Source organism: Canis lupus, chromosome 26 (genome assembly GCF_048164855.1).
Source record: "Canis lupus baileyi chromosome 26, mCanLup2.hap1, whole genome shotgun sequence".
Classification (NCBI taxonomy): Eukaryota; Metazoa; Chordata; class Mammalia; order Carnivora; family Canidae; genus Canis; species Canis lupus.
In genome coordinates this window covers 28,799,712-28,825,336 of record NC_132863.1, presented here as the reverse complement: position 1 = coordinate 28,825,336, position 25,625 = coordinate 28,799,712, and the positions used below count along the sequence as shown (strand labels likewise).

The following is a 25,625-nucleotide window of genomic DNA, read 5'->3' as shown; positions in this document are numbered from 1 at the left end:
CTGCAACAATCTTTCTACACTTAAATGGTGTCAGGTATCGTTCTAAGCTCTTTGCACATGCACACATGCACATGTACACACACAGCATCCTGACGAGGTAGGCACCATCTTTATCCCCATGTTACAGAGGAAGACATGGAGGTACAGAGAGGTGGAGTAACTGATCCAGGGACACACAGTCGGCAAGTGATGAAATGGGAGTTGATGTGGCAGGGATCAGAGCCCACTCTCCTGATCTTACACTCCTTTACAAGAGCACAGGGGTGCTCCAGAGGAGGGGCGAGCTGGCTCTCAGGGGCAGGCTACCCTGAACGAGGCTTCTGGGTCTGAATTTCTGTCCCTTTGTCCAGTCTCCTGCCTTGTCTGCCCAGGGAGAAAAAAAATAAACATTGACAGGATGAGACTCAGGGTTCATCTGGGGGCTGCTGTTTTCCCAGCTGTGAAGTGGCTGTCTCCTCCCAGAGTCCCCAAGCCAGCCCTGGACTCCAGCGGTTCCAAGGAGCCAGGATGAACTATGGTTGTCGTGGGAAAATGAGCAAACACAGGAGTAAAGGAAAATACAGAGGAGCTGTAACGCCTCCACTCAGAGAGACTCCTGGATGCCATTTATGATGCCGATCTGGCAGTTTGACTTTCTACCAATATGTGCAGGTATGTACACACACACACACACATACACACACACACACACAAACAGAAGCTCATTTTATAGTCATAGAACATGGGCATTCATTTGACAATAGGGTGAATGACAATAGGTGAATTTAATGTCTCATTAAATGTTCTCTTACAACGCATTTTTCTTTAGCACTCACATTGCTGGTTTATTTTAATTTACAAGGATATTATATGCCGCACCTCTTACAGTTTGCTTTTTGTGATTGAGGTGTAATTTGCATACAGTAAAAGTCACCCTTTCTAGCATTTATGTCTGAATTTTGAGAGACTCACCACTGTGTAATCACTGCCATAATCAATGTTGAGAATAGTTCATCTGAAACAAGTTCCTTGTACCTATTTGTAGCTGTCCCCTCCCAATACCCCGGCGCCTGGCAACCACTGATGTTTACTTTTCCTATAAATGTGCCTTTTCCAGAAAGTTATATAAAAGAGATCATCTCAGAGTATGCAGCCTTTGATTTCTCTCATTTTACACAGTGCATTGAGGTTAACCAGGAACTGCATCCATCAGCTGCGTTTCTCTTTATAGTTGAGTAATAATCCATCGTATGGATGTACCACAGTTTGTTTAGCCCTTCACCAGTTGAAGGAATCTGGCTTGTTTCCAGCTCTTGATGATTATGACTACAGCTGCTCTAAACATTCATATACAGGCTTTTGTGTAAACTTACGCTTTTATTTCTCTTGCGGAAATTCCTTGGGGCAAGATTGCTGGGTTCTATGGTACGAGCCTAAACAGATGCAACATTTTTTTGGAATGTGTAAAAAATGAATTGCAATTTATTTTTTTTTAATTTTTATTTATTTATAATAGTCACAGAGAGAGAGAGAGAGAAGCAGAGACAGGCAGAGGGAGAAGCAGGCTCCATGCACCGGGAGCCCGACGTGGGATTTGATCCCAGGTCTCCAGGATCACGCCCTGGGCCAAAGGCAGGCGCCAAACCGCTGCGCCACCCAGGGATCCCTGAATTGCAATTTATTTGTGTTTTTTGATATTGTTATAGCAATTTGAATAATAAACAACTAACAGCTTACTGTAAATCCTTTCTTCTTTGTAATGTATGTATGAACATCCTTTCGATAATATGGAGAGGATTATACTACTATGGTTTTATAGTCTGCTTTTTTCAGTATTTCCATGTTGCCACTTTAAAATCCAGCACGGGAATCCCCGGGTGGCGCAGCGGTTTGGCGCCTGCCTTTGACCCAGGGCAAGATCCTGGAGACCCCGGATCGAATCCCACGTCGGGCTCCTGGTGCATGGAGCCTGCTTCTCCCTCTGCCTGTGTCTCTGCTTCTCTCTCTGTGTCTATCATGAATAAATAAATAAAATCTTAAAAAAAATAAATCCTATTAAAATCCAGCACATCTTTTTGGATTACAACACAGTGATCCCTTGTATGGATATATGAAAATGTATTTAAATAATCCTTTCTTGTTGGATATACAAGTAGATTGTTTTTATTTCTTGGATCTTATAAACAACATCCTAGAACTAAGTATTTTTTTTTCACATTTACTGTTATTTCTTTAGGATAAATTCCTAATTGTAGACTTATTTCATTTTACTTTTTCCTCAACATTTTTTTTCTTTTCTTTTTTTTTTTTTTAAGATTTTATTTATTTATTCATGAGAGACAAAGAGAGAGAGGCAGAGAGACACAGGCAGAGGGAGAAGCAGGCTCCATGCAGGGAGCCCGATGTGGGACTCGATTCCGGGACTCCAGGATCATGCCCTGGGCTGCAGGCGGCGCAAAACCCCTGCGCCAACGGGGCTGCCCCAACATTTTTTTTTCTTATGCATATATGGAAAGCTGATATTTAGCACAAACTGCATTGCCAATCCAGGGGGGAAAATGGTCTATCTAATAAACAGAGCTGGAATAATTGGCCATTCCTATGGAAGAAAATGGAAATGATTCCCTACCTCACACCATACAGTAAAAATCTATACCAGATGGATTAAGGATTTAGATGTAAATGGTAAAACCTGCAACTTTAGAATAAAATATGGGATAGCCTCTTTACACAAAGATCCTTAATGAAAGCTTTTAAACATATTATACAAAAAATTTAAACCATAAAGGAAATATTTAGCAAGTTTGATTACATTAAAATTGAAAACTTCCATTAATCAAAAACCCCATTAAGAATGAGAAGACAAGGGGTACCTGGTGGCTCAGTCGATTAAGCATCCAACTCTTCATTTTGGCTCGGGTCATGATCTCATGGGTCTTGGGATTGATGGACTGCATGTTTTGCAGCAATTCTGCTGGAAAGTTTCTCCTCCTTTACCCCTTTCTCACACTCAAGAGCACGCACATACACACACTCCCTCTTTCTCTCTCATAAAAATACATAAATCTTAAAAAGAAAAAAAAGAATGAAAAAAACAGTTACGATCTGCAGTAAGGTATTTGCAACACATATAACTAACCAGAGTGGCATCAGAATATTAAAAAAAAAAAAAAACTATTAGTCAGAGACTAATAAATAACACAATAGAAAATGAGCAAAAAAACATGAACAGAAATTCTATAAAAGAACATTTATCACTATTCTTCCAAATCCACGTACATGCCTTAGAATCTGTGGTACATCCCACAATTAAAGACGATAGAAAAATCCATAATCATTTTCAATTACCTTAAAAGCAACACATCATTACCAACATAACTTCTCAGTTTTGATAAATGTGCTATGATTGTGTAAGATGCTATCATTAGGGGAACTGAAGTGAAGCCTATATCGAAATTCTTCATACTGTCTTTGCAACCCTCTGCAAACCTAAAATTATTTCAAAATTAAAAAAAAATTTTTTTTTAAGTACTACAGAAGCCAAACCATGCAGAGCCTTGGAGGCTACTCTAAAGGGTTTGGATTCTGTGCTGTGAGCAATGAGGTCACTGGAGGGTTTTCAAAAGGTGGGGCAGGGTCCAATGGATGTGAAAAGGCAAAACACAACTTCTTAAGAATCTCAAATATTGTCAGAGATACGGAGGCAGAACTTCCCTTTGACCAGATGGAGACTGCCTTGACCATGGGCCCTGTGATCCCTGTGACTGGGGACATGTGGAAGGCAGCCAGGGAGAACACAGCATCCATTGATCAGAGTGGACATCGGGTGGGGAGAGAGAGCCCCTCAGCGCGCCATCACAGGGTCCTAAGGGAGATGGGGAGGAAATGGGAAGGCCAGAGGCTGTAGGGGTTGGTGGTGGTTAGGAGGGAGGCCTGGGAACTGGGCCTGCAGGCCCCCACCCTCCGAGCTTCCTGTGTCCCTCAGCCAAGCCCCAGGGCAGCTCGGTCCTCACACCTTCCCACCCCCTCCCACCCCCTGTACCTCCCACTCAGCAGGTAGCCTCCCCACCTTTCCCTCTCTTCTAGTGCTCAGGCATGCACAGTTTCCCCCACTCCCTCCCTCCCTTCTTCTCAGCTCCCAGAAGAGACCCTGCTCTCTTCATTACTTTTTTTTCTTTTTTTTTTGTCTTCTCAGCTCACAAAATTCTCCATCAGAAAGTCAGATAAACCTTCTCTTTGATCCCACGGCCTCCCTCCAGCTACTGCCCTTCCTCCCCTACTCAGCCAAACTTCCTCAAAGCCCCTTTTGTCTCCCGAGATCAGACTCCCACTTCTGCCCTCAGGCCATCCTCCCCACTCACCACGCTCCCTGCACCTCCCACCCCATAGATAAGAGCAACACCTTTCCCTTGGTTTACTCATCCCTGTGCCCTGCTTTCTCTTTTCTCAGAACACTCCTCACCCCTGGAAGTATTACATTCTTACTTCTTGTCTGTCTCCCTCACTAGATTATAAGGCCAGTGTTACCTGTTGAACTGTGTGTTCTCCACCCCCACTCCTGCTGCCAAATTCGTATCTTTGGTCCTAATGTCCAGTACCACACTATGTGTCCTTATTTTGAGCTCTGGTCTTGATAGAGGTAATACATTTAAAATGAGGTCATTACAGTGGGCCCTAATCCAATATGACTGGTGTCTTCTTAAAATGGGAAATTTAAAAGTACATACAAACAAGAGCATGCCAGGAATCCCTGGGTGGCTCAGTGGTTTAGCGCCTGCTTTGGGCTCAGGGAGTGATCCTGGAGTCCTGGGATTGAGTCCCGCATTGGGCTCCCCTCATGGAGCTTACTTCTCCCTCTGCCTGTGTCTCTGCCTCTCTCTCTCTCTGTCTCTCATGAATAAATAAATAAAATCTTAAAAAAAAAAAACAAAAACAAGGGCATGCCACGTGAACATGAAGATGGCAAATCACCAGCCAAGGAGAGCCATCTAGAACAGACCATATCCTCTCCTCCAGCAGGAGGAACCAACTAGGACGATACCTTGATCTCAGACTCTTAACTTCCAGAACTATGAGAAAATAAATATTTGTTGTTTAAGCTGTCCAGTCTCTAGTACTTGGTTATGGCGGCCCTACTTACTGATGACAGCAGGAACTTTGCTCTGCTCACTTCCCTGTTTCCAGTGCCAAGAACAATGCCTGGCACACAGTAGGAGCTCAGTAAAAATATTTGCTTTTTGAAGGAATGAAAGAACTTTTTCCAAACTCAATGGATGCTCCTTTTGGTCACCTGATAATTATATTTTAAAGATATATTTATTAGACTAGGAGAAACGTGTAAGATACAAAGGGATAAACCGTGAGAAGCATATCCTCTCAAAGATGCTCAATGAAATAGGCACCATGGGCTCAGGTAGACGGGTGACCTTTTGAAGACTTCCACAAACCACTGTGTACCAATCATATTGCCAGGCACTTATGTTCCTACTGTCTTCACCGTGTGGAAGCTGGCCTCCAAGGTGACCCCCTGTGACCCCAACCTCCATGTAGAGTCCCCTCCCACACAGAATAGGACTATGGTAGGATAGGGAGGGAATAACAACATGTGACTTCCCAGCTTAGGCCATAACAATGTGCGACTTCCCAGCTTAGGCCATATAACGTTGTGACTTCCACACTCTTGGGTCACTGGCTCTGGGTGAAGCCAGCCGCCATGCGGTGAGGCCCCACAGGTTGGAGAACTGAGGCATCCGCCAACAGCCAGCACCAGCTGGCTGGTGTTCACCAGCTGTGGAAGCGAGCAGCCTTGGAAGTGGATCTGTCGGCCCCAGTCAAGCCTTCAGGTGATGATAGCCCTGGCCAACACCCTGACTGCTACCTCATGAGAGACTCAGCTGGAAGAGTGCAACCACACTGTTTCTGAATTCTTGATCCATGGAAACAGAGCAACAATCAATGTTCCTTGTTGCTATAAGCCGCGAGGTTGTGGAGTCATTCGAGCACAACTTTGAGGACGGCTCCATGTTCCTGTGCTGAGAGGGCTGTCAGTAGCTTTAGCGCCTGGCAAAGTTCTCACGCTCATATTTTAGCCCTTGATTGAACGGGCCTGTGAGCAGACTTAACCCTGCCTCTCTCTCTCCCTTTGAAGTGTCCATGGCTTCCTCCAACTCTGCTCCTCACGCTCCTGGGGGCCTAGGAAACTCCTTCTCTGGCTGCTTGGTGAGCTTCTATTCTACCCCTAAAACCCTGGTCCTTCCTGGGGTTCCACCCTGGGCTCCATTCCCTTCCTACTCAACAATCATAAGTCAACTCAAATGACCAGTGAGTCAAGGCTCTCCCCACTGCTCGTTATGCGGCCAGGTCCCCAATCCTCCCCCCAGCTCAGATCTTTCTAGAGCCCCAATCCAATTTGTCATCCCCTGGACAGGGACATCCCCCAGGAGCCTCAGGCTCAGAGCTCCAAACTATATGTATCCTCTCCTCAGTCTTGTTCCATCTTAGAGGGGGCATCCCACCAGGAACCTGATGCCATCCTGGGCCTCCTTTCCCCTCAATGATTGCAGCCATGCCAGCCCTGTGGATTAGGCCTCCTGGATAATCTATTTAGTGTTTTTTGTCTTCTTTTCACCCCTCTCACCCCCTCCTACAAGCGTCTGGGCCATCACCTCCTGCCCCCTGGACCACTGTAGCAGCCTCCTCACTGTTCTTCCTGCTGCCATCTACTTCTCTTCTCCACAAGTCATTCTGCACAGTCAGAAGAAACTTTAAAATCTAAAATTGGCTATGGTCCTTTCTCTGCTTAAAACTTTTGCTGGCTTTCTATACTTTACAAAAAGAAAGAAAAAGAAAAGTTTCAATGTGTCACATAAGTTCCTCCTTGAATTGGCCCCTGCCAACCTTTCTCCAGTCTCATCTCTCTTCTGCCTCAGGACCTTTGCACTTGCTGTTTCTTCTTCCTAGAATTTGCTTCACTCAGTTATTTATGACTCACTGCCTGGCTTCCTATAAGTCTCTACTAAAAAGTCTTGGCTTTTTTCTCCAAGAGGCCTCCCTTGGCTGCCCTTCACAGAATAGGAACTCCCAGCCCCTTGCCCTGATTTATTCAGGACAGCACTTAGCACTTGTCAATTCACACACATTATACATTTATTTGCTTATCAGTTTGTCTTTTTCTTTCTTTCCACTGAAATGGAAGGTCCACGAGGGCAAAAATTTTGTCTGCTTTTTTCAGTGTGCCCAAACTCAGTGCTGAATAGGGTCTGGCATGCAGTAAGCACTCAACAGATATAATCAGTGAATGAGCTTCTTGCCTTACATTTGGGCTGCAGCAACACTGACCTGCTATTGGCTGCCCACACACACTATGCTGCTTCTTACCTCCAAGCCTTTGCTCATGTTGATCCACCTGCCTGGAGGCCCTTCCTCCCTGGTGGTAATATTTCCTATATAACACCTTTAAAGTTCTGTTTGGGTTTTCACCTCCTCCAGGCAGCCTTCCCTGATCACTCCCCTCTTGCCTGGGGTAAGTACCCTTTCCAGGCAGGCTCCTGAAGTACTCAATTGAAGTACGTATCATCACGTTTTTGAAGGACATATTTGCTTGCTTGCTTGCTTGCTTGCTTGCTTATTGTGAGCATCTTGGGAGCAAACCTTCTTTCTGGTAAATCCTTACCATGTAGCCTGGGATAGTCAGTGCTGAGTGAATGTCTTTATGAAGGAGTGAATGAATAAACAAATGAATGAATGAGTCAGCTTGGGTCTAGCCATAAAACTCACTCTGTGACCCTGAGCAAGTCTGTGTCACCTTTCCAGACAGGGAGTTGCCAGTTTTTTTCTCATCTGTGTAACCAGGTGTCTCACCAACCAGCTGTGTTTATTAAAAATACAATTTCTGGTCTTGGCCCTGGGGGTTCTGATCCTGAGGAAGAGGGAATGTCTGCACGAAATGCACCTCACAGGCCATTCTCATGTAGCAGCTGCAAGGCACCATGGCTTCCAAGACCCCTTCTTGCTCTGCAGACCTGAAATTCTGTTTTGACAAGAACCCAGAAGGGGAAAGTGGCGCTTGATGGCCCCTAGGGGACTGTGCGTGGGGGTAGGAGGGCACAGGCACGGAGAAGGCGGCTGCCCCCTCCCTGACCAGGGCTGCAGACTGAAAGGGGGAGAAAGACAAGCACAGCTGCACAGGACAATTTAGCTCTTTCATGGCGAGCTAGGTTCTGCGGCGTGACCCTGCCCCCTTCCTGTTGCCGCCCCCAGAGCGCCATCTGTTTAGTTTTTTCACACTGCCCAGACCCTATCACCCTAGGTAGAGGCCCAGGGTGTACTTGGGTGGCCCTGGATCCCTGACATGGGGCCACAGAGGGAAGGGAAGGGACCATCACCATGAGAAAGGACAGAGAGGGAATAAGCATTTTGGGGAAGGAGACATCCGTGCTGGGACTCCCAGAGATGGGGGTAATCAGGCTAAGCTGTGACCTTGGGGTGGGGTGGCTTGGCACCCCATTTGCCTATTTTTTGGCAACTCTGTCACTCCAAGGTGATGTGGGGACATTCCGCTAACCCTCTGAGCCCCCCTTGCCTTCTCTGTGGCAGCTCTGATGATGTTGTAAGGAAGACTGTCCGGTCCCTGTCATTCCCAGCACTTAGATTTGGAGGTAGATCCCTGGGTGAGGGGTCAGTATGATGGACTCTAATCCTCCTCTGCCCATGGACATGCTGTGTGGCCTCAGAGAAGACTGTTGCCCTCTCTGGGCATCTTTGCAAGGCAGGTAGGGTCAGAATGGAGGATGTCTAAGACAGTCTGTCAATTACTCTGTCCTTGCAAAGCATATCAATAGGATCTACTATCAACATGACTTACGAGTCTTGATGTTGCCCTTGAGCACCTGGCTGAGGTAGTGTTTATCAGGTTTATAGACTGTAAAATTGTTTTTCCCTCCTTTCCAGACTGTGCTCTTTGGAAAGAAGTCCCTATGTGCAGTTTACTTTAGAAGTGGGGAGTTATGCTCCATCTCAAAAACGAAGTATCTGCACGAATTACTTGGAATTCTTCTGCATGGGAGATTTGTCTGTTCTCTCCCGCTTATTCACTCATATTTATATCCGTGTAATACTTGCACTTTTTTTCTTGTTCAAATTGTTGCAGCTTTGGTCATGAGAAGCTCTTTCAGAGGGTTTCTGTGGCTCTTTGACATACCTCCATCATTGTGGGTTTTGTGTTTGCTGTTTGGCCCTTCCTTACTTCCTCCAGGCTCATCTTGTGTATTTCCTACTTTGGTGCTAGAATCAGCTATTTCTCCCCTCTGACTTCTTCTTTTTTTTTTTTTTTTTTTGGAGAATGGTATTTGAAACCAAGATGTGGGTGTTAGGTGTGCTCATTGCTACTGGGGCATCACTGCTTATAAGCTTCTTCAGCTGATGGAATGAGAAAATATAGGTGTATATAATGACTTCTGTGTACACACATATCTGTAAATGTTTCTATATGTATCTATCAATCTACCTATCTTCATCTATATCTTTATTAAACTAAGTATGAGTTCATACTGTCTCTGGCTCTAACCCATTATCACAGAGATCATTCTACCCCCTGCTTCTCTGTAAGCTCTTACTCCATCAGTAAGAAACCACCTCACTCTTCTTTTGATGATCAAATTGTCTGAACTTTAGTTAGTGGAAGCTCCTTTAAGTTAGATCCTTTCACTTGACCTCACCATTCTCCAGCACTTCCTTGATTTCTGACACAAGATATTTCAGGTTCGCCTTGCACTTTTCCTGCCCAATCCTGGAATTAGTTTCTTCTCTAGAGATGTGGGTTTTACTTAGCAGAGGTTGGTATTTAGGAACCAAGGTGTGGGTGCTGGGTGTGCTAATTGCTCTGAGGGTATTGTAGTTCCCTGGCCCTGTCAGTGGGTAGAGCTAGGGAGTGTGTGTAGTGTGTGTGTACATGTGTGTGTGTGCTGTTGTGTGTGCATGTCTTTTTTTTTTTAATTTTTATTTGTTTATGATAGTCACACAGAGAGAGAGAGAGAGAGAGAGAGGCAGAGACACAGGCAGAGGGAGAAGCAGGCTTCATGCACCGGGAGCCCGACATGGGATTCGATCCCGGGTCTCCAGGATCGCGCCCTGGTCCAAAGGCAGGCGCTAAACCGCTGCGCCACCCAGGGATCCCTGTGCATGTCTTTTAAAGCGTGAGCTCCTACCACTATCTCTAGTTAAAACTCAGAGCCACAGATCTTTTCTCCATTCCATATTTTTAATTTGCTTTCCTCAGAGTGAAGACCTGGGTTCTCAAATCATCAATATATTTGCTCATTTCTTCAATCATGCAACACATATAGTAGCTTCAGAATTGTAATACCAATACCTCTGCCAACTACTATAAACTAAAGTTCAGGAGTTCTTTTCCATTTTATTTGTCCATAAAGTATATCCTACTATGGGGTCAAGAGTCAGAATCGTGTGGCCAAAGTTACTTGAATTAATTATTTTTTGTGTGTGGTTATACTATTTACTCAACGTACAGTTAAGTTCACTTTTATCTCTTTGTTTTCAAGTTTAGAGTTTAGGTTTTCATATCTTTATTTAATTTTATTTTTGAAAATGTGCAGTGTTTACATAGTCAAAAAGTCAAACTGTATGCAAATATATCCAGAGAAATCTTGTTGCCAATCTCTTTCTTCTTCATTGCATTGTGACCAAATCCTTATGAGTGACCATTTTCAGTAAGTTTTTGATTTATCCTTCCTGGATAAAATTTTGCATAATTAAATAAGTAAGCACACACATAAATAAATCGTTTTCAAAGAGTTTTTCTTACTTGGAAAGTAGCAGACTATATGTAGTTCTTTATATTTTGCTTTTATTTTGTGTTTTTGCTTAACCGCATAAGCTGTAAGTCACTCCAGGTCCATAGAGACCTTCCTGCCTACTTTTATGACTGCATAACATTCCCTTGTTTGGTACCATAGATCATTCACCCAGTTTCCTATAAATGCACATGAGTATTCCAACATTTTGCTATTACAAATTAATGCCTCAGTGAATAAGTTTATTTATGGGATGGAGGGTTTTTTTTTGTTTTGTTTTGTTTTGTTTTTGTATTTGTGGAATTATATCTTTAGGATAAATCCTAGAAGTAAAAATCTTGAGTCGGAGGCTACAGCGTGTGTCATTCTGCTAGATACCATCAAATTCCCTTCTGAGACTTATTACCAATTAGCATTCCTGCCAATGATGTGTCAGAGTGCCTATGTGCTCAAAGCCTCACTAACATGTTGCCAAACTTTTGAACTTTTGCCAGTTTAATAGATGAGAAATGGTATTTCAATGCAGATTGATTTGCATTAAAACTTCTCATACATGTGAGGCTCATTTGCAAATACGTCTCCCTGGGACACATGCTGGGCCATTGCAAACAATCCCAATGGACTGAACCTCAGGGTTGACCTAACCCATGGGTGGTTGGTAGCTGTGGCTCCCCATCACGCCTCGGGGCCAGTGGGGTCCTCACAGAGAACTGAGCTCCTTGGTCCCCCTCTCTTGGTCATGGCTCCTGAAGGCCATGACCCTACTCCGAGGCCCCACCAGCCAAGGGAGCAACTGCTTGCTCCACACAAAGACGACTCTGAGTGAGGAGGATGACTTGGTCTCTGAGAAATGCTCAAGTCTTGACCTCCTCCACAGCCCAGGGGGCCAGTCAGGCCCGAGGAATGACAGAGCCAGGACCATGGGGTACAAAGAACAGAGTGGACTGCTGCTGGAGGAAGTTGTGTTTGGTGACACAAGGCAGCCCATCTCCCCAGGATGATTGACACAGCCTTTTGCTTACCTTTCAGTCTCAAAGCTCATTAACTGTCCTCCCCTGTCTGTCTACCTGAGCGACTCGCTTGAAACTTAGATATGACAGTGGCACTCCTGGATTACAAACTTTTGGCTTTCCAGGGTGACAAAATTCAGTTGGGATCTGACCCCTCCCCTTTGCTTTCCCAGTGGAATCTCTCTCCCTACATAACACATCCTTTAGTCATCCATTCCCTCTCTCCATCCCATCTATCTGTCCATCCATCCATCCATCCATCCATCCATCCATTTGTATTAATTTATCTACTGATGCATAACTCATTGCTTCAATGCTGAGTACTGAGGTAAATGTACATTGATTATAAATAAACATTTATTGATGCACACTGTGGATTAGGTGTCTGAGAGCAGCTTAGTTGGGTAGGTTCAGCTCTGGGTCTCTCATGAGGTTGCTGTCAAACCATCAGCTGGAGCTGTAACTATCCAAAGCCTGGCCTGGGTTTTAGGGTCCACTTCCAAAGTGCCTTGCTCATGTGGCCAGCAAGTTGGTGCTGACTGCTGGCAGGAGGCTTCAGTTCCTTGCCAAGTGGGTGTTTCCTTAGAGTCACTTGAGCGTCCTAACAACTTGGCAACTGGCTTTCACCACAGTGAGAGACCCAAGAGACAGCAAGGAGGAAGCTGCCTGTCTTTTATGACCTAGTCACGATAGTTATATATTGTCAATTCCCCCGTCCCCCCATGGTTGACTCTTTCAAGGTGAGTGCCTCAATCCAGCCCACACTGAAGGGGGCTCCAACTTGGAAAGGCAGGAGTGCTAAGATATTGTGGACATGTTTTAGTATCACACTATCCATCCACCTAGCCAACATTTATTGAGCCCCTGTTGTGCACCTGGCCCTCTTAGCACCTCATATAGTTCAGAGCGTTGGGAAGCTTATCATCTAGATCGGGGATGCGAATGCCCAAAGGGTCCAGAAAGTGACCCAGGAAATGCAAATGAGTAGAGTGAACCAGGTAGAGACTCTAGTGAGTTGGGTACCCACATGCTTGAAGTAGAAGAGAGAGGCTGCTGCCCAGAAATTTATGTGAAGCCTCCCTGTTGTTAGATGTTGACAACGAATTCAGTTTGTTGTTGTTGTTGTTTTTAACCCTGTGTTTGCCTGGTTTGGCCCACTCATCACCAGTTTGGAAACTGATGCAGCTACACAACTGAATTTCTCAGTGTTCTCCCCAAACATCTATTCATTAAAAAATGCATGGGGCCCCTTTCACACGTCACAGAAATGATTTGCAATCACCACACACACACACACACACACACACACACACACACACATACACACACACACTGCTTCCTTGGGCTGGAATGCCTCCTCCTCTTTCTTCCCATATGAACTTCTTCTATTCCTCTTTCACAACCCAGGTGCAAATGTCTCTACCTCTGGGAAACCTCCTCTGATCCCTTGGGGGGTGTTTCTGGTTTCCTCCTGTAGGCTGCTACCATATTTGTGTTCCCGCTGCCACCTTTGCTCTCCCTTGCCTCCCTCACAAGGAGGTGAGCTCCTGAGGGGTGGATGAAAAGACAGATGTTGTTGAGCAGAAGGGAAACAATCTCTTTAGTGCATGGGGCAGGGTTTCCCAGAGGAGGTGGTCCTGGGGGGATGAACAGGACTTGCAGATAGGGGGTCCCCTGGCAGGAGGAAGAAGATGAGAAAAATCACAGAAGAAGGGAAGCGTGGGTGGTGGCTAAGCGGGCAGACTCCCAGCTCCTTTCTCTTTAGACTCCACCTCCCTCCCCAGCTGGAGGGGCTCTTGGCTGCCTTCCCAGGTGGTGAGGGGTGAGCTCCACAGGCCCCAAGAAGCTCCAAGTAGCTGGGGAAGGGGGAGGCGGCTGAAATGAGAAACCCGAGTCCTGGATGAGTCATCGATGGAGTCTGTCCTACAATAACAAGCAAGGGCTGGACTGGGAGGAAAAAAGAAACCTCAGGTGGGAGCTAAGGGATAGGCTGGGGGAGTGGGATGGCCCTCAGTGCCCCCTTCCATGGGGTCTTGGCTCTTGGTTTCCACTGTCCTTGGAGCTTGCCCCTTCTCCAGCCTCTTGAGGCAGCCCCTTTGCTGGCAGGTGTCCCTGCAGCTTCTGCCCCCCTTCTACCAGCTGCTCATCCAGCAGCTAGAGGAATCTTTTGGGAAAAATAAGTTTGTCACTTTTCTTCTTAGTTTCCTCCCATGGTTCTTCAGGGCTCTAAGGCAAAAACCTCCCCCACCCCTTCTTGTGTCCTTGTCCTTCTCACTGTGCCTTTTTTGCGCCTCTAACTGTTCTCCTGCCACAGGGCTTTTGCATATGCCGTTCCTTCTGACTGTAATGCTCTTCCCTGACTTCTTTTACTAGTTCATTCTTTATCTCTCTTTGGATCTCAGCTTAAGCCTTCAGGACAGCCCTCCAGACCCTTAGAATCTACTGGGTTCCTTTGATACGTGTTTTTTCCCTCTTTAACAACCATATCACCATCTGTATGATGCTTCATTATTAAGATCTGATCTCCTACTATACTGTGAGCTATACAAGGGAAGGGCCTGTCTGTCATGCTCATCCGGTTACTACCAGCACTCAGCACACTGTCCCTGGCATACAATGAGTGATCAATAAATGCATCTCCCTCTCTTGCAGGACATGATCAAACTCGTGGCTGTTGCCTCACAGCAGGCAGGGGAAGGAAGCAAAGCAGAGATTATTGCTTCCATCGTACAGCTGAAAAAATTGAGATTTAGAGAATTTAGGGAAACCCCCGGAAGCCCCCAGGAAGTTAGTGGGCAGGCAGGGACTCAAACTCAGGGCCCTACATATCTATCATGGCCTGCTCCATCAGGAAGCGATTTTAGAAACAGTCCAAACATGATAGGTAGGTGTCTCAGGGGGCAGTGTGACACTGCATGACTCACCTCTCTGTGGGTGGATCTCCCTGCTGTGAATTAGGACAGACAAACAAGGTAAGTTTTAAGTCTCAGGGGCTTTTTGTTCTCATAGGTTGGTTCCATCTCTGCCCTTGTGGACCAGACTGTGGGCATCGTAGAAGGTGGGACAGTGTCTGAGGTCCCCATGTGTCCCCGGGTCTCCTCTAGTCCCATCCCATTCCTGGTCTCAGGAAACTTATCTAAACATCATATTTCACCTGCAAGAAGAGAAGGTCCTTGAGGGATAAGACCAAGTCTTTTCCATCTTTTCTCTTCCCACTGTTCATGAAGTGGGCAATGAACCCCAAAGCTTCCATTGGCTTAACCTGTGTTTCCATCCCTCTCCTTCTGGTTTCTTTGAAGAACTTCTCCCCACTCCATGCAGTCCTAGTAGAGCCACCATCATATGATCCCACCAAGCAGTGGGCAGGGAGTCTATTCTGACCCATCAGAATATCCTCATTACCCTGACCACAGTGACTGAGGAATAGACTTGGGACCTACGCAAGGCCAATCAAGGTCTCTTCCCTAGGATCAGCATATAGAGGTTGGGAAAAAATGTGGTGATGCTAGGATTACTGAGCTGAGACCATGCAGACCTGGAGTTCCTACCCACCATCTTCCATTGGACAGGAGAGAAACCACCAGAAGAATGATGTAGATATCCAGCACCAGTTTTCACTTTTAAGACCCTAAAGTCCCTTTTTCACTTAGGCTAAGTTGAGTTGAGCTTCTGTCACTTACAATCGAGAGTCCCTGACAGGTAAGGTCAGTTTCATCTAGGGCAGATCATGGGTTATGTTACTGTACTCACTCTTCAGCCTTCCAGTTCTGGGTCTTTGGCCCAAGCCCTGACAATAATCCCTCCACTTAGTCTCAGCATCCCAGAGAGGAGCACAATCCCTTCTTATCCAGACTTCCACAGCTCAGTGTTGTGTTAGTCACATCCTCTGCAACAGATGCCAAAGATGAGAGTTCAAAGTGCAAGAAACTTACTGGGGGTGATGCCTCTGAGTGTGAAGGGCATACGGGGAAGAAAAAGCAAGGGAGAGCCTTCAGACTATGCCAAAGGTCTGACATCCATGAAAGGAAGAGAGGAAGAAAGGAGGATGGGGTAGAAAGAATTTCAGGAGGCTGTGGTAGGGCACTGAGAAGGTCTCAGCCAGCCTAGTGGGGGAGCTCTGGCACAAAGATGGTTCACAGAGGGGTCCCACCTCAGGCAGAGATGCTGACTCCTTGTGCATACTATGCTCAGCTGGGGGCTGTTCCAGAGGCACATGGCCTCAGGTCAGAAGCTGTATCCTGGAGGAATCCACAACTCACTGAACTTCCTGATGTAGGATCCTTCCTGAAGGGAGATCTAGGTGGCATACTCCATGGTTGATACAATGTCTCTGTACCTACTCATTCTAGTAACAGCCCATAGGAAATTTTAGGGCAAGATTCAAAACCAAGCCTTCTGCTTCCGGAGTCTGTGTTTTTTTCAATGTTAATCTTCATACATTAGTGACCGCAAGGAGTAGATAAGCATTGTCCTAATGCCAACTCCTATTGCCTGGGCTCTGTGTTGAGAAGGATTCTGAGGCTGCTTCTAAGTTCTGCAGGAAGGTTCATGATTGATTCTTGATACCTACCATGGGTAGGAAGGGGGTGAGTGTGCATATGTGTGCCAAGTACTTGCTATCCTTATAATAGGAACAAATGAATATTGAATCAATGAATTCAAATCCCAGGACAATCTGTTTGAATTAGGCAACTCTCTTCCCTAAAGTGAAACTGTTTCTGGGGGAGATGTCCTGGCACCTGGCCCTGGGAGTCACAGAATCATAGGGACAACTGCTATTTGCTGGGGACCTCCTATATGCCAGGCACTAAGTTAGGCTCTTTCAATCATCACTTCATTGGATTTTCACAAAAACCTCATGAGGAGAGGATTAGAGCCTCCAATTTATGCTGAGGCAGTTGTGGTCCCAAAAGAGGAGGGATCTGTGCAAGGTCATGCAGCAGATGGGTAGCCAAGACTCATTTCCACCACTCTTTCCCATTTTCTCCACTCCACCACATGTAAGACCAATGCTGGGTTTCATTATTTCTCTGAATCCAGTGTAGCAAGTGGAGCATGATTTAGTTAATCATTTGTCAAAAAGGGAGGAAATACATTGAACAGTCCTTGGAAAATCCTCTGGAAAGTCCCTGAGAGATGAACCAAATCCAATCCAGGAGTGCAGCCTGTGTGGTTGGAGACTGATTTCACAATCATTGGTCCCTCACATAAACAACATCATTTTATGTGTCATATATTAATTCTGTGTACCAGACACAGTGCAAAGCATTTCACACTCATTAACTTATTTAATCCCCACCAGAGTCCCATGAGGAAGTAAGTATTATTCTGTCTTACAATGGACAGATCTGAGGCTTGGAAAGGTGAACTTCCCTGAGGTCACACACAGTATGGAACCAAACCATACAAGGATATAGGTATGCATGTGGACATTTTTGGTTGCATGTAGAGTAGTATCATGTCCGTAGAGAGTATTTTTGGGAGAGCGTGCATGGGAGTAAAGGTGCAAAGGATGTTGAGAGCCCCAGGGGATGGATTGTAATGAGCACCATTGTTTATAAGCTCTTTCAGATCCATACTCACCCTTCTCTGGGAACCTAATTTCCCTTTAGGTGACCAACCAGTCCCGAAAGGTTCAGTGTTATGGGACCTGGGGCATGTGAATCTCTCATTTAAGTCTTTGAATTAGAATCTCTCATTTAAGTCTTTGAATCTAGAAAGGAGTGACACATGGCTTGGGATTCATTTAGGTAGCACAGGAAGGTGGCGAATAACATAATTTCTGGAAATGAATAGCTTTGTGTAATTTCAGCCTCCACAATTAGTACCAATCCCACATTAGGCAAGCTACTTGACCTCTCTGGGCCTTGGTTTTTTCACCTGTAAAATAAGGACAATCATAGAATCTACCTTATAACTGTTACACACTAAGAGAAGTACCTGACACATAGAAAGTTCTACTTTGGCATGTTTGTCTGCCTTGATGTATTGCCATCAGTCTTCAAGGGTTCCCAAAGGAGACCCCTGGAGCACCTCGTTTGGTTCCTCTGCTTTCCAGAGGACGGGCCCCCAGTCTTCTAGTTGACTCTGTGAGCTCCCCATACTCTACCAATCCATTATTTCTCTGCTAAACTAACTCAGTCTCTGTTGCCTACAACCCCAGAACACTGGGTGCCATGTCAATTCTGTCTCACTGCAAAACTGGGACTCCGGAGGCCCCGAGCTGTGATCTCCCCAATTCCCAGTAGAATTCTACACCTGACATCAACAAGTCTGTTCTCTCCCAAATTCATGCCTGGAGCAGTGATGCCAAAACAGACTGTTCCTGCAGGTTGGAGACACTTAACTGATCGCTGAATACATGCTTGGGAGGGATCCTTTGGGCTGTGTGGCATGATGAAACTATTTGGGATTATTAGTTCCAAATTAACAATGAGCACATGGGAGGTCCAGGGATATGAAGGGACTTGCATAAGTTACAGAGCAAGATGGGATGGTTCCTAGCTCAGGTTCTCTCTGCTAAAAGACTGGTTAACCTATGTGAGGTGGGAGATGGGAGATGGGGTGTGAATAAGGCTTGGACTTTGAACTTGAGCCCTCATTACTCCACTTGTCTTTTTTCAGTTCTTCACTGATTCCCAGTTTCTTTAAGCTTAATGGTACCTCAGGGCTTTTGCACATGCTGTTCCTTCTGCCTGGAATTCTGTTTCTTCCCCATCCCCACCTCACCCCCCACCCCTCCCCCTCCCCTCACCTAATCCTTTCCCCCTTTTTTAGATCTAGGCTTTTTTTTTTTTTTTTTTTTAATTTTTTTTTTTTAATTTTTATTTATTTATGATAGTCACAGAGACAGAGAGAGAGAGAGAGAGAGAGAGAGAGGCAGAGACACAGGCAGAGGGAGAAGCAGGCTCCATGCACCGGGAGCCCGATGTGGGATTCGATCTGGGGTCTCCAGGATCGTGCCCTGGGCCAAAGGCAGGCGCCAAACCGCTGCGCCACCCAGGGATCCCTAGATCTAGGCTTTTCTAACCCTTCCTAGACCTCCAGCTCCAAGTTGGTCCCCCTACATTTCCCAATGTCCACATTTGTCTGTTGCCTTAGCAGCTACCATACTCAATTATTAGGCGTTTCTGTTTATGTTTCTTGCCTGTCTTCCCGGCTAGGTTATACATTACCTGAGGGCAGAGGCTCTGACTTCTGGCTCTGTCCCTGGCACAATGTTTGGACAATAAATGGATAAACCCCAGAGTCATCCAACCAGAAATCATCCAGTCTGTAGTCTCCCTCCAGAGCTGAGGAACAATGGCTTGATCAAGGTCACAAAGCTAGTCCTTAAGTGTGAGAGACAAGACCAGCCACCATCGCCTCTAAGCCTTGAACTGGGTCCTCTTGACGATGGGTGGCATGGGCTTCACAGGGGCGGGACGTGGGGACAGATGCCTACTCTCTCCACCGAGTCTAAGAAGCAGGTACCATCAGCATCAGCAGAGCATCATCCCCATGCTACAGATGAGGAAACTGAGGCTTAAGACACTTGGTGACTGGCCCGATCCCCCCAGCTGGGAAGTGGGCGAGGCGGAGACCCAACCCCAGGGCTGAGGCCGCAGCGGGTGCTCGCCTGGGGGGGGGTGCGGGGGACGCGGCGGCGCGCCGCAGAGGGGACGGGGTGGGGCGGGGGGCGGGGGAGGCGGGCGGCGCGGGCGGGCGGGGCGGGGCGGGGAGGGGAGGGGAGCGGGCGCCGCCACAAAGGGGCCGCCGTCGCGCCGCCCCGTCCCGTCCCGTCCCGTCCCGCGGGGGGAGCAGCGCCCCGACCCGGCCCGCGCCCGCCGCCCCCTCGCCGCGCCCGGCCTCGGGTCTGCTCTCGCCTCGCCGGCTCGGTCGGGCTCTCCCCGTGTCCCCGGCCGCCCCTCCCGGCCGCCCCGCTCCCCCGCTCCAGGGCTAGAGGACCCGCGCCCCGACAGACGGACCTGCGGACCGAGCGACCCGCGCCGCCGAGCGGAGCAGCCCGTCACCATGGTAACCTGCCAAGGCCTGGACCACCTCTGTCCCCCTCTGGTGGGGGTGTCCAGGGCGGATCCGCCCGACCTATTATGCTATGACCCTGGGTACCTCGCCACGGGTCTGTGTTAACTGCCCCCCAGCAGCAGCGGGGTGGGGGGGGCGGGGGGCGCCCTCTGGCCCTGTGGTCTCTCCACTCTGGGCCCTGTCTCTCCAGCCCTGAAGGGGATGGATGACTGTGAGCTTTGATGTTGCCCCCTGCCAGGCTCGGATCAGAGCTGGTGCCTATAGCCCTTGGGCCTTAGATGAAACATTGCATTTTAGACTTGGGGCTGAGGATAGGTGTGTCCACTGTCCCCACGCAGGGTGGGGATGGGGATGGGGGTTAAAGGCTCTTCCCAAGTGCTCCGTGGAGAGGAGGGAGTGGCTCATCCAAACTTGGGGTGGTTTCGCCGCTTTTGACTCAAGGCAGGAAAGTGGGATGTGCACATTGTCCTGACACGAGGTGGTCTCGTGGGAACTGGGTGGGGAGGCAGGCCTAGGGGGAGGGGGAGAAGGAGAAGGAGGGCAATACTTCCATACTGTGGCTTCCTCGGCTGGCCCTTCCATAAGGTTGAGATGCTCTGGGAGGTGCCCGCGCTCCAGTATCTGGGAACAGGGAATGAAAGAAAAGTCTGTTTTCAGGGAATCCCAGCCCAGGTCCAAACAGGCGCAGGAGCCCCAGGCAGATTCACAGGAGCAGAGGGGATTTGGAAAAGTGCTGTGAAGACAGGCCAAGGCTTTAACCCTTTGACTGATTCACCATGTGAATTTGTGTGGGTTTTCACTAGGTGCGCATTCATATGCAGAAGACTTCTATTTAGACGAGAACACACTCGCAGAGTACACCAAAGCGTGCTCCCATACTCACACGGCTGAACAGACATGCCCTCTGATACACACACACACACACACACACTCCGCTTATCCACGTGCTCTCCCTACTGCTAAAATATGGGTATACACCTGCACCCACACCAGAGACATATTGCAAAACCAGGCTGCTGATCCGTACGCCAGCAGGACAGGTGTACACACACATTGCTGCCCGAGTTGTTTGACAGAAATCTTCATAAGCTAATGGTTATTCACCTCTCACCACTGGCAGTGCTCTGTGCTGGCCAGTTTACGTGCAGGAGCTTGTATAACTCACACCAGCTCTAAAAATAAAGCTGCTGCTATCTCCACCCCACAGATGGGGACCTGAGGCTCTGGGAGCTTCAGTGGCTGCCCAAGGTCACCCAACTAGGAAGTGGGAGATAGGACAGCCTGAATTCTGAGCAGGCACTCAGCTGTCATGGCCACTGCAGAACCACACCTGCACCACGTAGTGTTTGCTAAACCTTCCTTAGTTTTGGACCTAACTCAGTTATTCCTTTTAGAATCCAGAAACTCCTTGCTGAACATCAGACCCTCAGATCAAGAGTCAGGCCCTGGGTGGCTCCTGGAAAAGGTTGAATAACTCTTTCCTAAATAGGAACGATGGACAGACTTTTCTCCCACCTTTGTTACCTGCCCACCTCTCTGGCCTCACCTCTGTACTTCAGTCCACTCTGACCTTGGTTCAGAGCCTCTTCTGTTTCATGTTCCCTCCTGACCCAGGGCCTTTGAGTATGTTGTTGCTGCTGGGTGGCACTCCTTCACCTGAAGAATTCCTATCCATCCTGTAAATCTCCACCCAAATACCATGTCCCCAGGAAAGCCTTTCCCAATTTCCCTGACTCCCACTCTAGCATGCCATGGATCTTCCCTCCATGGACCTATCACAGTTATTCTTTTCATGGCGTGATTTGAGTAGAGGCTATTGTAGTGTTCGGGGCAGCCCAGTGTCAGAGCATCTTATGACAAAAGCACTCTGGGCTTATCTGGTTTCACATTCCCGGACTTTTAGTATTATCCTAACAATTTTTGCATTTTCACTGACTGGATAAGGTAATATGAAGAAATAACAAAATCAGAATTATTCAGTTAATATTTTTCTTTTAATCAACTTACTTTATAAACTTAAAGATATATTTAAGACATTTTATATCACCACCATGAAAAATTAGTATCCATCGTCATAAACACAAAGTAACTGTTAAAATGTCTGCAAAGAAGGCAAATTTGTGTGTTTGCAAATTCTGGCTGGAGGAGATTGGCTGTGGACGATCCCAAGGGGGAGGACTCCTTTCTTTTTGTTAAAAGGAATAACCAGGGAGTGTCTGAGAGGTGTTTTAAGTCCTCTCCAGAGATCTAAACAAGAGTTGGGGTGGCTTTCTGTGATTTCCTGTGGAGCGTGTGTCATCCTCCCCAACTCATCTCGTGGGTCACCTGTCATCCTACCTTGCCCTTGGAGAAGAGCTGTTTGAATCCAGTTCATCCCACGTTGCAAGAGCACCTGCTTTACAGCGTTCCTCCAAAGCACCTACTGTGTGCCGGGCCCCATGTGAGGACTAACCCCGGGCTCCCGCCCTGGAGGTTTATACACCCACTTGCTGAGATTTCTGGGCTGGGTGATGAGTGATAGGAGGCCCTCTCTTTGCCTGGAAGCACAAATGTCATGGAAAGAGAAGAGATGCAGGTTGAGAGCAGGGCTCTGAAGGATGGGAAGGAGCTCACCCAGTCCGGGGAGGGGCGCAATGTGAGTTCAGGCAGTACTTCTCAAAGTGGGGCATCTGCCGTGGGTCCTGGGTGGGGAAACTTTAGATGAACATTTTTATTTTATTGTTTTTCATCTTAGTGAGTGGTAGAAAGTGATTTAAGGAGCACAAACACATGATAGTCAATAAAAATCAGTGGATTTGAGTTGGCAATGAATTGACAAAAAGACAAAATGTTGAGTAAATAATAATCAATACCAAGGAAAATAAATTAGGGTGTGTGAGCAGCAAGAAAAATTCATGCATGTGGAGCATGGGTGATTGGCCAGCCCAGGGCTAGAGTGTCAAGTGTGTTAGAAGAAGCAGGAAAGGTACGCCGATGTAGATTGACAGCCAGTAGCAGCAGACTGAGCTGCTAAGACTGAGTAGGGAGCCACTCGAGGTTGTTGAGCAGTGGAGGGTCACAGTGGCATCTGTGTGCAAAAAGGCCATTGTAGTGGCCAAAGGAGAGGCTGGCCTAGGGAAAGGGCAGGAAAGCTGGTAGTTGTGTGCCAGGTTCATACCCTAGCTCTACCATTTACTGGTGGGAGAGCCTTGGGCTCAGTTTCTTAACCTGTAAAATGGGAATAAAAATACCCATCCTGGGCAGCCCAGGTGGCTCAGCAGTTTAGCGCTGCCTTCAGCCCAGGGCCTGATCCTGGAGACCCCGGATCGAGTCCCACATCAGGCTTGTTTCATAGAGCCTGTTCCTCCCTCTGCCTGTGTCTCTGCCTCTCTCCCCCACCCCGTGTTTCTCATGAATAAATAAATAAAAAATCTTAAAAAAAAATACCCACCCTAGAATTGTTGGGAAGATGGAATAAAATAATGTTAATAAAATAGTGGAGAGTGCTTAGAATAAAACCTGATACAGAACCTTGCTCAGTAAGAAGCTCTAGCTATAACTGCTATTATCATAATGTATTTTGGGTGGGTGATGGTGAGCCCCAAAGCAGAGGCAAAGGGGACAGGGAGACAAAAGGACCAACACGAAACTAAGCACGTGGACAGGTGAAGGGACTTGCTCAAGGTCACACAGATGACACATGACAGAGCTGCACTTGAATGTGGGTCTTCTGACACCCACTTGCTTCTCAGCTCACTGCATCTGGGCTGTTTTTCCAGTTTCTGAAAGTGTTTTTTTTTTTTTTTTCTTTTGAATAAGGAGCCAATTCTCACTCATACCTCCACCCACACAAAAATAAAAAGGATTTCAAGCAGGAGAAGTTTTAGTTGGACACGAGCAACAACTTCCTGGCAGCCAGGGCAATAGAGCACTAGTTTTAGAATCTCCAGCCTGGAGCAGTTCAAGAGGAAGGTCCCAGGTAGTTGAACCTGATGGTCACAAGCTGACATGCACTGGCCTGTATCTGGCCCACAGATGTGTTTGGTCAGGCTAACCTTTAACATATTGGGAGGCTTTACTAAAGTATCAGCAGACCCCGCTGATGTTGGACGAAGGCAGCACTCAGTGGGAGCTGATGAGGTGGGGCATGCTCTACTCCCATCCCTTCCTTGATATTGAGGCTGACTGTTGAGGGCCATTCAGGAAGGGGCCAGAGGGGTTATTTTTCTCCCACTTGACCTACTTCTGTCTTCCAGGTCACCTCTCAGCCCTCCCTGTGGGCATTTGTGTCTGCGGCTGGTGGTTTAGATTTTTCCTGGGCTGAGTTGAGGGATGGATGAGACAGATCTTTTTAAACTTTCCCACCATTGGAGGGTTAACAGATCCCATTCAGAAACCATGTCCCAGCTCCAAACCTTCCTGAGCCTGATTATACCTTGAATTCTAGAATGGCCCTCCTGGAAGCATCCTTCGAGATAGATAGATAAGCCCAATGCTCCCATTTTACAGATGGGGAAATTGAGGCCACAGTCACCCCATGAGTCGAGGGTGGAATCTCCCTTTCCCTAGGCATCCCTGCCATGGAGGAGAGGAAGAGGACACTGCCTACCTCAGTTTTTCTCAGCCTTCTCTCTTCCCAAGCTAGGAGGCGCTGATGCTAAGAGGTTCTAAAAGCTTTGTCTGGAGCAAATGGATAAATCTGGGCCTTTAAGAGGAGTTCAGCACACATCTCAGAAAGCCCAGCTAACAACATCTGGTGAGACCATTTAAAAAGGGAACAGGCCTTAAAAACACATACAATCACACTTTTATTTTCCCCCCTTGATTATAAAAGCTACACAAGCTGGTTACCGAATGGTCGGAAAATCCAACAAACTGTGAAGAAAATGAACCGGGTGACTTCCAAGGTCCCTGCCCCGCACAGTGCTCAGGGGCGACCGCAGTGGATGCTTGATTCCATGTCCTCTTGGCCTCCGCACATTTTTACGCGGTGGAGATCACAGGGTCTGGGAATTTTTTCTTTGAAAAACATCCAATAGTCAGAAGAGTGGTTGGTTACCTCTGGGGTGAAGGAGTTGCCTGGCAGGGAGCCTCTCTCCGAGGTGGTGGCAATCTCCTATGTGGATCTGGGCAGCAGTCACAAGGAGATGGGCTTATGTGAAAAAGCATCAACTTGTTTATTTTGCTTTGTAAAATAATAGTGGAGGGTCATTGCAAAACATTGATCCAGAAGTGTAGAAACCCCCTTCCTGGGATGCCTGGGTAGCTCAGTGGTTGAGCGTCTGTCTGCCTTTGGCTCAGGGCATGATCCCAGGGTCCTGGGGTCGAGTCCCACATCCAGCTCCCTGCAGGGAGCCTGCTTCTCCCTGTGCCTGTGTCTCTGCCTCTCTCTCTGTGTCTCTCATGAATAAATAAAATATTAAAACAAAAACAAAAACAAAACTCATCTTCCCCCCACAGGGGACATCTCCTTTTCTGTGTCCTTCGGCTCCACAGTAGATCCCTTGTGGCCCGTGAGCACGTCCAGGCGTTGGCCCTGCAGCAGGATCTGTGGGCCCCCTTGGGGGTTCCTTCTCTGCTGCCAGGAGGGGCGGCAGGAGGGCTGCAGGGCTGCAGAACGGCTCTGCTTGGCTCCCTCCTCCCTCCTCCCTTTTCAGCTTCACGCTGGCTCCTGGCTCCTGCGGAGGAACAGTTAAAGGCCCAGCCTGGCTGCGCTCACTGGGGAGGAATGGAAACACATCGATTAAGTTTCACGGAAATCATTTTGAGGGGCCCGCGCCTGGCCAGCGGTGTTTGGGTTCCTGCGGGCCCAGGCTGGGCT

At 47.4% G+C, this 25,625-nt stretch overlaps 1 protein-coding gene and 1 long non-coding RNA gene across 2 annotated transcripts in view; both read left to right on the top strand.

The window, feature by feature from the left end:
- Positions 1–407: 407 nt before the first annotated feature.
- LOC140617878 (uncharacterized) lies at positions 408–1,722 on the top strand. The gene is made up of 2 exons (XR_012018029.1): positions 408–651; positions 1,496–1,722. It is a non-coding gene; the product is annotated as an uncharacterized lncRNA (long non-coding RNA).
- A 17,805-nt stretch (positions 1,723–19,527) lies between these two features.
- The window catches only part of KIAA1755 (KIAA1755 ortholog), a 40,366-nt gene continuing 34,268 nt past the window's right edge, over positions 19,528–25,625 (top strand). The window contains exon 1 of the mRNA XM_072800995.1: positions 19,528–19,816. Coding sequence (XP_072657096.1) covers positions 19,814–19,816 — 3 coding nt within the window. The 5' untranslated portion in view covers positions 19,528–19,813. The remainder of the gene's footprint in view (positions 19,817–25,625) is intronic.